Source organism: Micromys minutus (assembly GCF_963924665.1).
Source record: "Micromys minutus genome assembly, chromosome: 3".
Classification (NCBI taxonomy): Eukaryota; Metazoa; Chordata; class Mammalia; order Rodentia; family Muridae; genus Micromys; species Micromys minutus.
Window position 1 is genome coordinate 76,501,548 of NC_137972.1, and position 15,547 is coordinate 76,517,094.

Here is a 15,547-nt window from a genome sequence, read left to right on the forward strand (position 1 = left end):
AGGTGTATTCCACCAGACCTGCCTTCTAATGTTGGTTTTTGTAAAACAAGCAAAGGAGAGAAAGGCATATACAAGAACTTCCTAACTGTCTTTGCAAAGTGAACTCTATTAAACAATTATTAAATGAAATTAGAATATAACCATATAATAAAATTTGAGAAACTATAGAAAAGTCAAAAGGAATATTAGCTTATGGTCATTCAGATGTATGCTCACTTAAAAGTATAGTCAAACTGGGATTTTTTTTTTTTTTTTTTTTTTTTTTTTTGGCTACAAAGGGATGATCATATTGAGATACTTCAGTAGCTATTTGGTTTTTTTTAATTAATGTTAAATACTGATTGGTTTAAAATGTAGGGTAGTTCTGAAATTTTAGCTTTCTTAAGCTAGTAAATTTACTTGTGTCTTAATAGGACTATTTGACATACACTCTTCTTGGGAAGAGTCTAGAGCAAAGATCAGTCACCAGACCTGCAGACATTCTGGAAGGTTTCCTAACACTAATATTTCCTCATCCCATAATACATTCTCTTAAAGAAATTTTATTTTACCTTAACTTTTTTTTTTCATTCTCATGAGTTGTTGCACAATAGAATGATCACTAAATGTAACTTACCAGTGCTTAAAATGAGAGAAACACAGAGTTTAGTGAGCGCATAGTCAATTGTTGCCTTTACACATTGGCCATGGAACAGGGATGATACTGAAAAGGGTTAAATCTGAAGACATACATTAGGCTTTGCCAGAAGACATTAAAAAAAATTAGAAAATTCTCTAAGCCACTACTTGGGGGATTTTTTTTTTATTTGTTTGTTTTAGTTTGGCTTTATCTGTTTGTTTTTTAAAAAAGAAAGTCTACTGAAGCTGGAGAAGTAGCTCGGCAGCTCAAAGCACATGGTGCTCTTTCATAGTTTGGTTCTTAGCACCCATGATAGGTCCCTCACAGCCACCTGCTACAGAGGATACAGCACCCTGGTCTCCTCAGTCACAGGCATTCACATATATACGCACACAGCATAGTAATAATACTTTTCAGCTGTTTCTTTGAAAGGTGTGGGTGATGTTTTGAAGGCACTGGCTTTGGTTTCTGCCGACTGCCCATGCCCAGGTACCTTTCTGGAGAGGACCTTCTGTATAATGCCAGGGAAGCTACCGAAGCTGCATTCCACATTGACCACTCGCTCCTGCTGCCTCTCCTCTGTGCTAATGAGACAGCACACATGAGCAAATAGTGCTCATTTCATATGTGTCTAAACTTGAAGTTGCTCACAAGTGATTTGTTTCTCCTGCTGTCAAAAATAGGAAGAAAAAGGTGTTCTTTAGCAAAGCCCTCATCCAACTTGGTGTGATTAAATAAAATTTCTTTCATCAGCATAGTATCAGTATTTTTCATTCGTGATCACAAATATAATAAATATATTCTGTAGTCTAGAAGCCATTAAATAAAATTATGGCCTCTTCTGGCATTCTAATTGTTCGTCTGTATGATAATGTACTCGTAGTATTCAGAATTTCAATGAGATTAGAAAGTTAAAGTGCTGGCAGAAACTATTTTATATTTTATACTTTTAAGGGCCTAATTCATACTCAGAATATTCACTGGTTTGTGGATATAGTTTAGCAGCAGATCGCTAGCATATGAGCCATAATGCCCTGGGTTTGATCCTTATCACCAAAATACACACACATATACCCACCCAGTTTATCTTTGCACTTTGGTGAGTTTTAATAAATATTCTATAGTCACTTCTCTATCACATGGGAGCACATTGATTCAGCTCAAAAGTTCCTCTGTCTTGCCTCCTCTTCTTTTCCCCACTGGTCACTATTAAGACTTTGGTGCTGAAATTTTGCCTTTTCTAAAATGACATACAGATTCAAACATATAGTAAGTTGGGCCCTGTGTCTAGTCTTTGCCATCTGCCTCTTAGCATAAAATTATCCATGTTGTTTTAATCAGTAGATCATTCCTTATAAATGTTTCATTGTATAGGTGTAAGACAAGTTATTTTGTCGGTCTTGATCTAGCATTTCTAGCATAAGTTAAGCTGCCATTTAAAAGTCTTAGTACAGGAATATCTTTGGGCCTGGCAAGATTGTTCAGTAGGTCAAGGTGCTTGCTGACAAGGCTGATAGCCTGAGTTTGTTAACAGGGATTAACATTGTGGTATAAGGGAACCAACTGCCTCAAATATTTCTGACTTTCACACACTATGGCATGAGCAGACACACACACACACACACACATGGGGTGAGGGGGACAAATGGAGAGTTTTAAAGGAAATATTTTGCTTTTATTAATAACTTTAATCCATTGCTGGGTAGAATTTGAGTGTTCTCTGACATTGCAGAAGCCGCTAACCTTGTTTGCAAACTTTGACTATCTTTTCACATGATATTAGCAGTACGTCCGTGTTCCCATTACTTTATATTCTGGCCAACGTGTTGTACTGTTAGTCTTTAATCTCAGCTGTTCTGGTGGACATATACTTGTATGCCTATGAGGTTTGTTTTCATATTTTCATGTATGTCATGTGTATGCAGGTACCCCAGCCCCCGGGGCCAGAAGGGGGCATCGAATTCTCTGGAGCTGGAAGTTCCAGGCACTTCTGAGCTGCCTGACATAGTCTCTGAAAGAGCAGCAGGCACCCCAAGCCACCGGGCGGTCTTCCTTGCAGTCTCACTTCTGTTCTGTTGACTGGCACTGTTCGGAACGCTTTCCGGTGCCCGTCTTGTGTTCATGCTGTTACTAAGCTGCTCACTCTACTCTCCTGCCTGCTGGCTCCTTACTGAAATAACTTGGCATCTTTAAGTAACTGACCTCGGTTCTTTTCCACTTAAAGGCTCTTAAAGTCATGTTATGGTTTTGGAGATATAACTAATAGAGTTTCTGATTTGTAAATGTGCTTTCTCTGCATGAACCTTTAATTTCAGTACTTTTTAAGTTCCCATGCTGTAACTATAATTCATCTTTTACATCTTCCCCTAACTACTATAAATACCTTAGTTTTTACTTTCAGTCTTAGTTTGTACATTTCTTTGCCGGCTCATAAAGCTAACACTGATTTGGAATTCCACCTGGAAACCCTCTGGCACTTACCCTGGTAGCATTTTTTGTTCTTTGGAATTCTCTGTGTAGACAGCTAGGTCACCTTTGAGGAGTTTCACTTCTTCCATTCGCATACATTGTGTTTCTTCTCTTTGGATCACTGAGTCCTCCTCCAGAGCAGTGCTGGTCAGAAGTGTCATGGTGCCTGTTCTTCGCTCTTACTCTTGATGTCAGACTAACACGCTTAGTTTTCTCATCGTTGGGAATGATGGAGGCTGGTTTTGTTGTGTTTTTAAGAATGTCTCATCAGGTTGAGCACTTGTTTTCTGTTAGTGTTCTGATCATTTGTTTTACTAGCTATCAAATTTTACCAAGTTACTTTCACCTTTTGGGTTTCCTCAGTGTGTGGGTTGGTAGACCTAAATTGAACTTTTAGATTGTTTATTTTTTTAGACTATAATGTATTTACATCATTCCCCCTTCCCTTTCCTCCCTCCATCAGTTGCTGTTACATATATATTTTCCTTCCACAACTCAATGATAACCTTTTGCTCTTAGAATTCACCCTCTTGTTCACAATATGCTTATCTTCCACATATACTGCCGAAGTCAGGTTACCAAACATTCAGCTAGTGACTCTGCACCATTCCTAAGAGTGATCAATGTTTTTCTGCCTTTATCTGGTTTTGATGTTGGGGGCTCAAAAAACAAGCTGTACATGGTTGTTTATTTGTCTATTTCCTAAATGAGTTTGTGTAAAATTTGTGCTTTCGCTTCCTTAAGTGTTTGTGAGATTCACCAGAAAGCCTCTGGCCTGGGTTCCCCTTGAAGGAAAACTTTAACAACAAAGTCAGTGACTTAAATGAATTCTGAAGTTATTTAAGTCATCTCGAGCAAATTTTGAAAATTTCTGTAGACTTAATGAGCTTTTCACAACAGTTGTTATGGTGGCTCTTCATTATCCCTCCTGTGTGTAGCCCTGTGGTTTCCCTCTGAGACTTGTGGTTCCATCCTATGGCTCGGGTAGCTTGTAACCGTCCTCATGATGCTATTGACCAGCTTTCCTGACTGTTGAAACTAGCGGCTTCCCTGCTTTTTGAATCACTCATTTCTATCCATTCTGGGTATTTGGTTGGTTGGTTGGTTGGTTTGGTTTTATTGTTGTTGTTGTTGTTGCAGGCTTTGGATTAATTAATGTACTGTCTTGATTTTTCCTCTTTATTGAAAATATATTTTTTGTTACATATTTCTAGTTAAAGTTTTTTCTCCCCTCTAGTTACAGAATCTCCAGGTCCACCCCCTTCCTGTCTCATAGAAAACAGGCCAATCCTCTGGAGGTGGCCTTTAATCCCAGCATTCCTATGCTAGAGGCCAGTACATCTCTGAGCTCAAGGCCTACAGACTAAGTTCCAGGACAGTCAAGTCTTGAAAAAAGACACAAAAAATACTAAAAAATAGAAGAAAAATAAAACAATTATGTTCCTGCATGATAATAATAAGATACAACAAAAACTATAACACTGAATTGGGACAAAACAAACAAAAGGAAAAGAGCCCAAGAGAAGGAGCAAGACCCATCATCTGCACATCCCAAAGCCCTGTTAAAACACTGAGCTGGAAACCATGACACATAACCAGAAGACCTGTAGGGTAGAAAGAGGAAAAATTCAAATAAATAAAATAAAATAAAACAATATTTTTTAAAATGGAAAAAAAAAATTGGCATTCCATGAGACAAGGGACCTCCAGCCCGTCCTGAAGAGCGGTCTGTTTCCCCAGTGAGACTCCGTCGGAGGAAAGTAAGTTTTCATTTGTAAGTGGTTATCAGTTGGAGATAGCTTCTAGGATGAGGGCATGTGTCCACGTTTAGCTCTAGTACCCTATCTGGTGCCGACCTGTGCAGGCCTGAGCATGTGCCTCAGTCTTCATTGGGTCATTTGTGTGCCAGCCCTGCTGTATCTAGAAGGTATCCTCCGTCCCTGCTGGCTCGAACACTCTTTCAACCTTCTCTTCTGCCAAGCTCCCTGAGCCTTTAGGGGAGGAATCTGATGGAGATAACCTTTTTTAGAGCTTAGTGTTCTAAGGTCTCTTACTCCCTGTTTAATGTTTGGCTGTGGGTCTCCATATTAGTTCCAATTTGCTACAGGAGGAAGCCTGTCTGGCGATGGCTGGATAAGGCACTCATCTATGAGTATAGCAGAATATCATTAGGACTCATTTTATTGTTACTGTTTGTTTGTTTGGTTTTTCAAGACAAGGTTTCACTGTGTGTCCCTAGCTGTCCTGAAACTTACCTGTAGACCAGAACTCAGAGATTCATCCGCCTGCTCTGCCTCCCAAGTACTGGGATTAAAGGTGTGGACTGTCGCCACCCAGCTGTTAACTTTGTATTCTACCCTATGTCCCTGGACTGTCTAGTCTTAGGTTCTTGGTCACCCAGGCAGTGTCAGGTATTGGTTCTCTCATTGAATGACCTTCAGTCATATCACATGCTGTTGATCAATTACTCCCACAAACTTTGTGCCACCATACATTAGTGGATCTGTAGGCAGGGTACCATTATCAGTCCAAGGGTTTGTGCCTGGAACTTTCTAATGATGTATTTTTAAATGTCACATTTTTATCCTAAGCACTGCAATTAATGATATCCTGCAAATTTTTATTGAGAAATTTTAATTTGTATTCAGCTCCACATATTTTCTTTTAACATTTCTTAGATGAGGTGTGGGTTACTTAGTAGTTTTATTTGCAAAAATGTTTTTCCTTTTTTTTTTTCCTTTTCTTTTCTTTGTGGGGTTCCAGTCTTTTGATTCGGGTTTCTGATTTAGTGGTGTTGTGATTTTAAAAAGCAGACTTTTTTGTGTGATTTTAATCCTGTTAAATATGCAAAAGTTTTACTTAGAGTTGCTTTGTGTACCGCATATAAACATCGTTAAGTTAGTGAGAACAGTGTTGACTATTTGATGTTAATTAAAGGCACATACTGCTTACACAGTTAAACTAGGAAACTGTGAGGAGACTGGTTAAAGGATGGGTTTGCATTTTCAAGACTGGCACACTCACTTCCAGTGCCCTTCCTACTGTGTTTACCCTTCTAAGCCTTCTTTGGTTTAATAGCTTCTGAGCCTTTTTTGGTTTAATAGCTTCTGAGCCTTCTTTGGTTTAATAGCTATTATGATCATTTGATGAGAAAGCAAGTGCTGAATTCTTAGCATGGCACCTGGTGTATAGTTATCCTTTTTTTAAAGATTTATTTATTTGTTTGTTTGTTTATTTGTTTATTTATTTATTTATTTAATGTATGAGAACACTCCAGTTGTCTTCAGACACACCAGAAGAGGGCATTGGGTCTTGTTACAGATGGTTGTGAGCCTCTGTGTGGTTGCTGGGAATTGAACTCAGGACCTCTAGAAGAGCAGTCAGTGTTCTTAACTGCTGAGCCATCTCTCCAGCCCTAGTTATTCTTAAATAGGAATTAGTTTATATTTTTAAAATTCTAAAATTTTATACTTTTCAAAATTGCAAGTTACAACACTAAAGAAGTGTTTTAATTTTTTTTTTTCTTTTAATTTGTTAATTTCTTTATTTCACCCTTGGTCTGGACTATAGCTTACTTTTTGTGGATCTTTTCCCACTGACATCACATGTCATTATTACTGACAGTCTTTGCAGAGCTTTCAGCTGAGTGTAGATTGCCTTATTTTTATTACTGTAGAGTTTTGTTTTCTTTCTTGACATAACTTTACCTCCCTTGCAATATAACACTAACAGTCAGAGGATGTGAACAACAATACATAGATTTTTCTGGAGCTATGAAGTTTCCTTATTGTCTGAAATAAATTATTTGTGTCTTCCAGATCAACCGAGAAAGCTGGTGTTCCATAGAGCCCTGCCCTGAAGCAGCATCTCTCTTAGCTTCCAAACAGAGCTCAGGTATGCATGTCCATAGTCCACCTCTATAAGACATAATTTGACGTTGTGATCTGCCATTCTTGCGTGTGTTATACAGCAAACTGGAAGAAGACACGTGTGGGGTTTTGTTTTATAAGCATATGGCTTCACAATTGAGATAAAGGCACTAGAGTTTTCCTTAATTTTATTTTAGAATAGTAATATTAGTAATTATAGGGTTATGAGTTGTTAATCGTTTGTAAGAGAATGCAGTGGTATAAAATTATAAATACATGTTGCTGGGACTGAACCTATGGTTCTTAATTTTGGCTGTGTTGATGAAAAAGCAAAGAGAAATCATAGCTCTTACCTTAAAAGGGAATAAGAGGTAGTTTTTTCTAGAGCCAAATTTGAGTGACCAGATCTCAGGAACATGAATTTAAGATACCCAAAAGTCCATGTTCCAGTGTAGAAACAGTTCTATAAAGCTATTACAGCAATAAAACATAGAAAGCCACAAATCAAGACACCTTTTATACACACTGATGGAAACATCGGAGAGGCAGCTACAGCAAGATGGGTGAGGCTCTGCTGTAATTCCCAGAGGCCATCTCATGACATTTTGAGCATCGAAATTGGTGAGAAGTCTGCTATGTATAAATTCCAAAAGATTTGTATCTGTTAGTCAAATGATATGGGTTTCAGGATAAAGGAGGACAAGGAATGGCTATTCCTAGGGCTAAAGCTAACCCAGATAAGGTAATTAATTACAGGACCTGCAACATTCCAACATCCCCATGTCACTGCAGCCTGTCTTTTCCAGATACAGCTTCAGCCAGGAAATCTCACTGACAGCTATATACTGGAATCATCTGGGCAGGAGAGCTTTGAAAATACAGGTCTTAGTGGTTCAGAGTTATTAGGTTGGAATGCAGCATGAACATCCACTAGACTCTTTAAGGCTCCTGTTACCCTGCTTAGGCAGAGTTGTCAGAAGTCTTTCATTACGTGTCCATGATATATTAGTAATAACACATAGAGAAAAGATCGTGCCTAATATTAACACTAGTTAGGAGCCCTAACTTCACCACCTGCTCAGCCAATGCTGACATAAGGTACATTCCCCAGTGTCTGCGCTCCACTGTCTTCTATCTGTAGTGTCACTAGGCTGCCTCACAGAGGGGTGTTACACAAACATCAAGCTGTAGTAGGACAGCAAGGATTCTGTTTCTTTTGAAGATATCCCAGCGTATGTGGCATGTGTGTAAATTGTTTGTCTTTAGGAACCCCAACAACCAGTAAAGGTCATGGTGGGGTTGTAATGGTTTATGGTTACTCTTTTTCTGTACTTCTTTTTTTCCTCCATATTCTTCCTTCATCCAAACATCTAGTTCAGTCTGACATGTTAACCCTCTTCTTATCCCCAACTTGGTTTATAGCCTTGTGCTAGCTTGGCTTTATTTTGGGGGTGAGGTACTTCTACCGGAGCGGAATCTATGGATACTTTATGAGAGCATATCGTGTAGGTTTCTTTTCTAGACTGGCGATTGCCAGCTCGTACACTCCAGCTCCACACTGTTGCTTTGACAACGCTGTGCCCTTTTCTTTTAGCCAGCACCCCCAGTTCCCTTTCAATTACAACATGAAGTTTTTTTGGAGTTTTCCGAAGAGCAAAAAGGGCAGGAATAGAAGTATCACAAACCCACCGACTGTAGTTTTTGCGTACTATTAGAATGGGGATTGCAAGGTGGCTAGAATACCTACCATTTAAGGTCCTTTGAAGAAGCCATACTATTTCTATTGAGCTGACATATTTAAGATTGACTCATAGGTCCTGCCTTACTTGTTATGGTATTTCATATAATTCTGCAATGAAATTACCTGTTATTGTTTTCATTTATACAAGATGGTATATAACCCATTCTGTAAGCACACTCTAAAGGTCTTCCTAGGACCTACCCAAATGTCTAACAGAAAAAGTAACTATATCTGTTAATATATCTAAAAGCTACTAATTAGACCATGTCTTTTCTAATTTTGTAAATATCTAAAATGGAAGAAAGGCTGGGAAAGCAAAGAGGTAGGTGAACAATAGAGAATGACTGAATGTTGGTATGAAACGGAAAGTAAATTAAAAAAAAAAGACAACTAATGGTTAAGTAAATGTTTTTTTTCAGAATGTGGAAGCTTCATAGATGTTGGACTGGGCACAGAGTGTGCCTCAAAAGAAGGCGTGCTCCAGAGAGAGTCAGGGAGTGATTTCGACCTCTTTCACTCACCCAGTGATGAAATGGATAGCATCATCTTCTCCAAGGTACTGGATGAACCTTCTACTCATTTTTTTGACCAGCAACTCTCCTACTCTTCTTTGGCCTCACTTAACCCCTTTTTAACTGTGATTTTCCCCTTGGACTCAATATCATATGACTGTAGCTAGTGAGTTTGATCCAGGTAGGCCATGTATTCTGAGTGATTTGCTTTGTTTCTCCCTCCCTCTCTTCCTAATCTGCAACAGACACCTAGCTAGATCACTCACAGAGGCATGCAAGTGTTCTATTTAAAGAAAGGAAGTCTGTGTTGCCAGGGCTTAGAAAAGGGCATTGGCCACATTTATTAAATTTATTTTCTGAAAAAATCATAGCTGGTTACATGAGTTTAAGCTTGTATCGAAGTCAAAAAGCGTGGGAGTTCCTTTAGAATGAACTAAGTCAGATGACAGTGAACACCCTTCAGTGGTTAGGAAGGGACCACAGCTCAGACTGTATGATGTCATATACATAAACTAACCAAAGAGTCATTCTGATTAATGTGCGGAGGCCTGAAACTTACAGCTTAGCCTGGTGAAATCATCTTTCTTCCAGACTGCTTAATTGGGACTTTCTAGATCTATGGGAGAGAACTTGACCTTTTTCTCTAGAGAAGAGCTAGGAAAGATGGAGGTTGGGAGCTTGGGTTTGTTTCTTCTTTGCAGCAGATGCCTTTCCCACAGCACAGAGGGCAGTCCATGCTGTACTCAGTTACATGCCACAAGTGCTTTTCCTAATAGCCAGGACCAAAGGAACAAAAGTATTGTAGCAGCTGTGAAGAAGTGTCTTCCTGGTTTTATAACTTCGAAGTCGTGCCGAGAACAGCTTTGTTAGTGGATGATTCAACTATCCAAGACAGTGAGTGTCATATTCCCGTGTCGTATCTGTTATGGTATAGAAATGATATCAAATTCAAGAATTCTGCTCTTCTCGTTTTGTTCCTCAGCCCTCCTCTTCCATTTGTCCTGCTCTAGTGCTTTCTACCCTGTTCTTTTGACTATCTTCTGAAAGACCTTGGAAAGATTATAACGCAACCTTGGGATTTCTGTCTTGTCACTTGCTGGCTAGGCATAGTGTCACATGCCTGTAATTCCAGCACACTGGAGACTAGGGTAGGAGGACTGTGAACTTGATGTAGTAATTTAGCCAAGTCTCACGGGATTTAAGAGGGCAGGATTTGCCTTTGAAGCTGTACAGGAAAAGGAAAACCAATGGGTTTTGTTTTACTTGCTTTTCTTCCTCCCCCTTTTCCTTGCTTCTATTCCTAAACTCATAACAAATGCATTTTTAAATTACATTTTTAGGGAGGAGGGATATGTGCCTGAATGCTCATGTAGAAGTCGGGTTAAAAAGTCTAGCTTTAAAGTTGGCTCACAATGCCTGGATCTACATAATAAATACTTTAAAAATTATCAAACAGTTATGTGTGCTTGTCTAACCTAATAGTAAAAAGGTTTTAATATTTATTTTTATGTTTAAGTATGTATTGTGGCAAGGGGTTATTTATGGAGACCAGAAACAGGCGTTGGATCCCTAGAGCACACGTTACATAAGTATAAGCTACTCAACATTAATTTTAGGAACTGAACTTGGGTCTCGTGGAAGAGCAGCAAGCACTCTTAACTGCTGAGCCATCTCTCCAGCTTAACTTTTATTTTTTGAATTGAATAATCTTCCTTCAGGAAATATTTGCTTGCCTACCCCTTAGATAGCAGTTTGTCAGGAAATATTTGCTTGCCTACCCTGCATGTGAGCAGTTTGTTTCTGGTATTATCCTCTCTGCAGAAGATAATTTATAAAAAGGACCTTTGCTAGATACTGCACATTTTTTCCCAGGGAGAATAGTCAATAATTTTTTTAAAAGATGAAGCATGTAACTCAGACCAACTTCCACCTACATTGTAAACTCAGTGCTTTAGAGAAAAGCCAGGCAGGATGGATGAACTTTCACCTCCTCATGACTGCATGGGAATGTCCAGATGGCCTGGGACCAGTTCAGGGTGGGGGTGGGGATGATTCCTCCTTTCCTTGTTCCAAAGCAGTGAATGACCCAGAGTCCTTGGAATAGCTAATTTTCCTAGTGTTGATAAAACTAAAAGCTAGTTAATAATATTGACAAGGCACTCACGTGAATATTTTTTTATATATTTAGTTCATTTCATAAGTCCAGTGACCAGATTTTTTTTTGTTCCTTACACCATATAAGGAATAGAAGCTTTGGTTGGTTTGCTGGCTAGTTTTGTCAGCTCAATCCAGGCTAGAGTCATTTGAACCGAGAGAAACTCATTTGAGAAAATACCCCCTACCAGATTGGCCTGTGGCCAAGATTATGCTGCATTTTCTTGATTGGTGATTGATGAGGGGGAAGGTCCAGCTCCGTGTAGGTGGTGCTCCTGCTGTGCTGGTGATCCTTGGCTCTGTAAGAAGGCTGAACAAATCCTGAGGTGCAAAGCCTGCAGGCAGTACTCTTCCGTGGCCTCTGTACCTGTTCCTGCCTCTGGGTCTCTGCCGTTTGACTTTCCACCTTGACTTCTCTCTGTGTTGGACTGTCGTGTGGATATAAAGTAATAAAGTCTTTTCTCCCCAAGTTACTTTTGGTCATGATGTTCTATCGCAGCAGTAGAAACCCTAAGACAGCTGATAAACAAGTTTGTCTAAAATAACTAAATGACTTAATAAAACTGAGATTTGCATTGAGGCTGGACTCTAATGTCGCTTCCCTGTTTAGTTGCTTTGCTTTCAGTTTCTTCAATATGGCTCTGAAAACTAGTTGGTAGGCAGACCCTCCATTCTGCTTCCTAGTCATTGCTCTCTGGCCACTCTTGCAGTGTGTGCGCAACACAAGTATTACTTCGTGTCTTCCCAGGGCCTCAAGTTCCTCTCAGTCTTTCGGGGCTTGGAGGAAATCTTTAGGCAACCATTGCAACATGCTTTTCTGTGAACTGTGAGTGGTGCATTAGGTCACTTCCTGTAGCCATTTATTTATCTTTAGCCCTTTGGAGGTCTCTTTAACAACGTCGCATCTCCTGGGAAATGTGACTCTTCGGTGAGTGTTAAGAGCCTTATGTTTATTCTTACAAATATTTCCCTGTTCCTAAGGTCATTTTTAGATCAGCAGCATAAATTTATACTTTGTTTTTAAACTGAGACGAAATCCTGCTATTCTTTTAGAACTGTCTGAGAAAGAACATATGTAATCATAAAATTAGTGTAGATAACTGATTCAGGACTTAGGATTCTTAGGTAGAATACATAAAAACATAACATTATTTGACACATGTCATGCGTGTTTAAAATGTTAGTTGCTGTTTTTCAAGACAGTCGTATGTCTCATAAATATTAAATACTAGCTGAATAAATGAAAGGCTATATATTGGCAGATTTAAACATGATTCCTTCAGGAATAGTAACTGTATAAAATTTGTGGTAGTTTTGTCTTTATTGTGTTTAGCAATATAATGTTTTTCTTCATCTCTAGATACACACACACACACACACACACACACACACACACACACATAGTATAACTTTCTAAGAGAACTAAACAGGCATTTCCACCCCCCAAATACTGTATTATAAAAGCACAGGAAATAAAATAGGACTGTCGAGTTTTGCAGGGAGCACCCATCTGTTTACCTTCCAGCTGCCATCATTTTTTTATTATGTTTACCTACTGCATAGGTCTGTTCTGTTTATACTAGTCTTCAAAGCAGATTACATGTATATTAAACATACATTGCATGTGTAAATTCTTAGAATCACTATTTTTCTATGGTTGACAGATTTGGGGGAAGATACATTTTAGATACATTATATATAAATTCTGAAAATTCAGTTTCTGGTTTTTCAAGACAGGGTTATTTTGTCTAGCCTTGGCTATCCTAGAACTTGCTCTGTAAATGAGGCTGTTATAGAACTCACAGAGATCCACCTGCCTCTGCCTGTAGGTGCTAGAAGTGCTGGAATTAAATGCGTACACTACTACCGCCTGGCTTTGGTTGAAGGTTGGTTGGTCAGTTTTTCTAAGACAGGGTTTCTCTGGGTAGACCAGACTGTTCTGGAACTTGTACTGTAGACCAGGCTGACCTCAAAATCTGCCTCTTCTACCTCCTGAGTGCTGGAATTAACCGTGCACACCACCACCCCCCACATGGGCTATATAAGTATACCCATGCAACGTCTCTTTACATGGCATTCCACTCTGTCCTTCAGAAGGAACAAAAACAATTCCCCACCAGAGATGTTTCTCTAGTTGAGAATGTCACATAAATGGCATACAAATCTGAAGAATTATTGTTTCTCCTGTACAAGCTTGGGAGTGAAATTTGGAATCCGTAGTCATCCTAGAAACAGACTGTCTCACAAACTGGCAGTCTCTCTGGTGTTCTCACTAGTGATGTATGAGAAGCTCAGTTACTCCACATCCTTAGTAACAAACACAATTGTTTCTATTGTTACTGCTTCTGGTATCCACACAGTATTACCTCATTATGGTTTTGATTTGTATTTCCTGACAACTAGTGATATTAAACAGATTTTCACATGTCCATTGGCAACTCATGTGTCTTCCTGTGCAGAGCATCTGTTCATATCTTTGCCCATTAAAATGATTGGATTATTTGTTGTTACTGAGGAGTGGATGATGTATATCCTAGATACTGCTCCGTTATTAGATTCATGATTTGCAAATACCTTCTCTCATATCATTTGCCTATTCGCTTATGTAAAAATGTCTTGGTTAGCCAAAATTTCTAATTTGATGAAGTATAATTTAATAGATTCTTATTCAGCTCACTGCTTTGTGTTTCCTCCCCTGTTGACTTTTCTGTTCTCTGTGTTGATGTTTTGCTTTAAAGATTTGTAGTTTGGGGCTGTTGTTTTTATGATTAAGACTTCTCTCAGTATTATCTTTGTAACTTTGACAACAGCTTTATTTATTCAGGACTCCATCCTAGCTGCCTTTAGAGTCATCTAAAGAGCTTAAGAAGGGAGGTGGGAACACCTAGCTCTGCTAGCTGACCGACAAAATTAGTCTAGAGTTAGCCTCTTTTCTCGCTCTAACATGTCAGGTCTAGAAGTCTTATTTCAGGGAGAGCAAAGTTGGAAAATGTCACAGCATTTACTGCTGAAAGAGTCTGTGTTGAGGATATATTCTAGTCAGATTTTTGCCTTTTTAAAAAATGTGTGTGGGAGTTAGATGGCTCCATGGTTAGGAACATTAACTACTCTTCCAGAGGACCTGGGTTCAATTTCTAGCACCGACATGTTTGCTCACAACCATCTTTAACTCCAGTTGTAGGGAATCTTTTGCCCTTTTTTGGCTCCCCTGGACACCAGGCATGCATGTTGTATACAGGCATACATGCAGGTAAGACTCATACACATAATGTAAACAGGTTTTAAAGAGAGGTGAGGGTGTATGTCTCAACAGGCCACAGTTCTCATTTTGTTTTACTCTTGATACTATTGATACACATACTACATACATACATACATACATACTACATACATACATACATACATACATACATACATACATTTGTGTTAAGAGTTTGACTTTTGAGAGTTTAGATTTGAGGCTTGGAAATATATTTCAGGGGTAAAGTGCAGGCCTGGCACATGTAAGGTCCAAAATCCAGTTTCCAGCATATACATGCACCAAACACACACACACTACTAAGAGTAAGTTTGTGGGTGGAACTATTTTATTTCTTTAAGAAATGCCCTCTCTTAAGGCAACAAATGAAAAGTACCTGTTACTCTGACCAGGAGTCATTTCCACACTAGGAACTGCTGTCTTGAAAAGAATGTGATACATAGAATTTAACTCAGAACTTTTGCTCCTCCTTAGTGTTTTAACCCAGGCTATCCTGAAATTCCTGATTATCCTACTTTACCTTCCAAGGGCTACAGGGTGTGTACCATTATGTTCCACCAATATTTTTATTCTAAAATAATACCTCTTGCACACTAGAATTTACATGATGAGGTAGTTTTATTTTGCCTCTTGAACCAATAAAGGGACTCTCTGATATTAACATTAAGATCTAGCTCTCATTGGGTTTTTACAACTGAAATAACACAGTAGGACTGTTTGAATCGATGTAGCCTGGATCTAAGTCTGGATCCTGCTGGTAAATGTAGCATGGGTGGGTCTGTCTGATCTGGGCCTCCACTTTCTGACCTGGGTCTGTCTGATCTGGGCCTCCGCTTTCTGACCTGTCAGCGTCCTTTCTCTCCATTCATCTCACACCTTATTTACAAAGCAGCCTAGGAAGTTGAGTTTTTCAGAGTGAAGGTC

General features: G+C 39.0%; 1 protein-coding gene across 2 annotated transcripts in view; it reads left to right on the forward strand.

Annotated features, from left to right (window-relative positions):
• AKAP13 (A-kinase anchoring protein 13) overlaps positions 1–15,547 on the forward strand; it is a 274,955-nt gene that overhangs the window by 184,133 nt on the left and 75,275 nt on the right. For both annotated transcript variants that reach the window (XM_080914648.1, XM_080914649.1), the window contains 2 exons: positions 6,907–6,982; positions 9,118–9,254. In XM_080914648.1, coding sequence (XP_080770774.1) covers positions 6,907–6,982; positions 9,118–9,254 — 213 coding nt within the window. The remainder of the gene's footprint in view (positions 1–6,906; positions 6,983–9,117; positions 9,255–15,547) is intronic.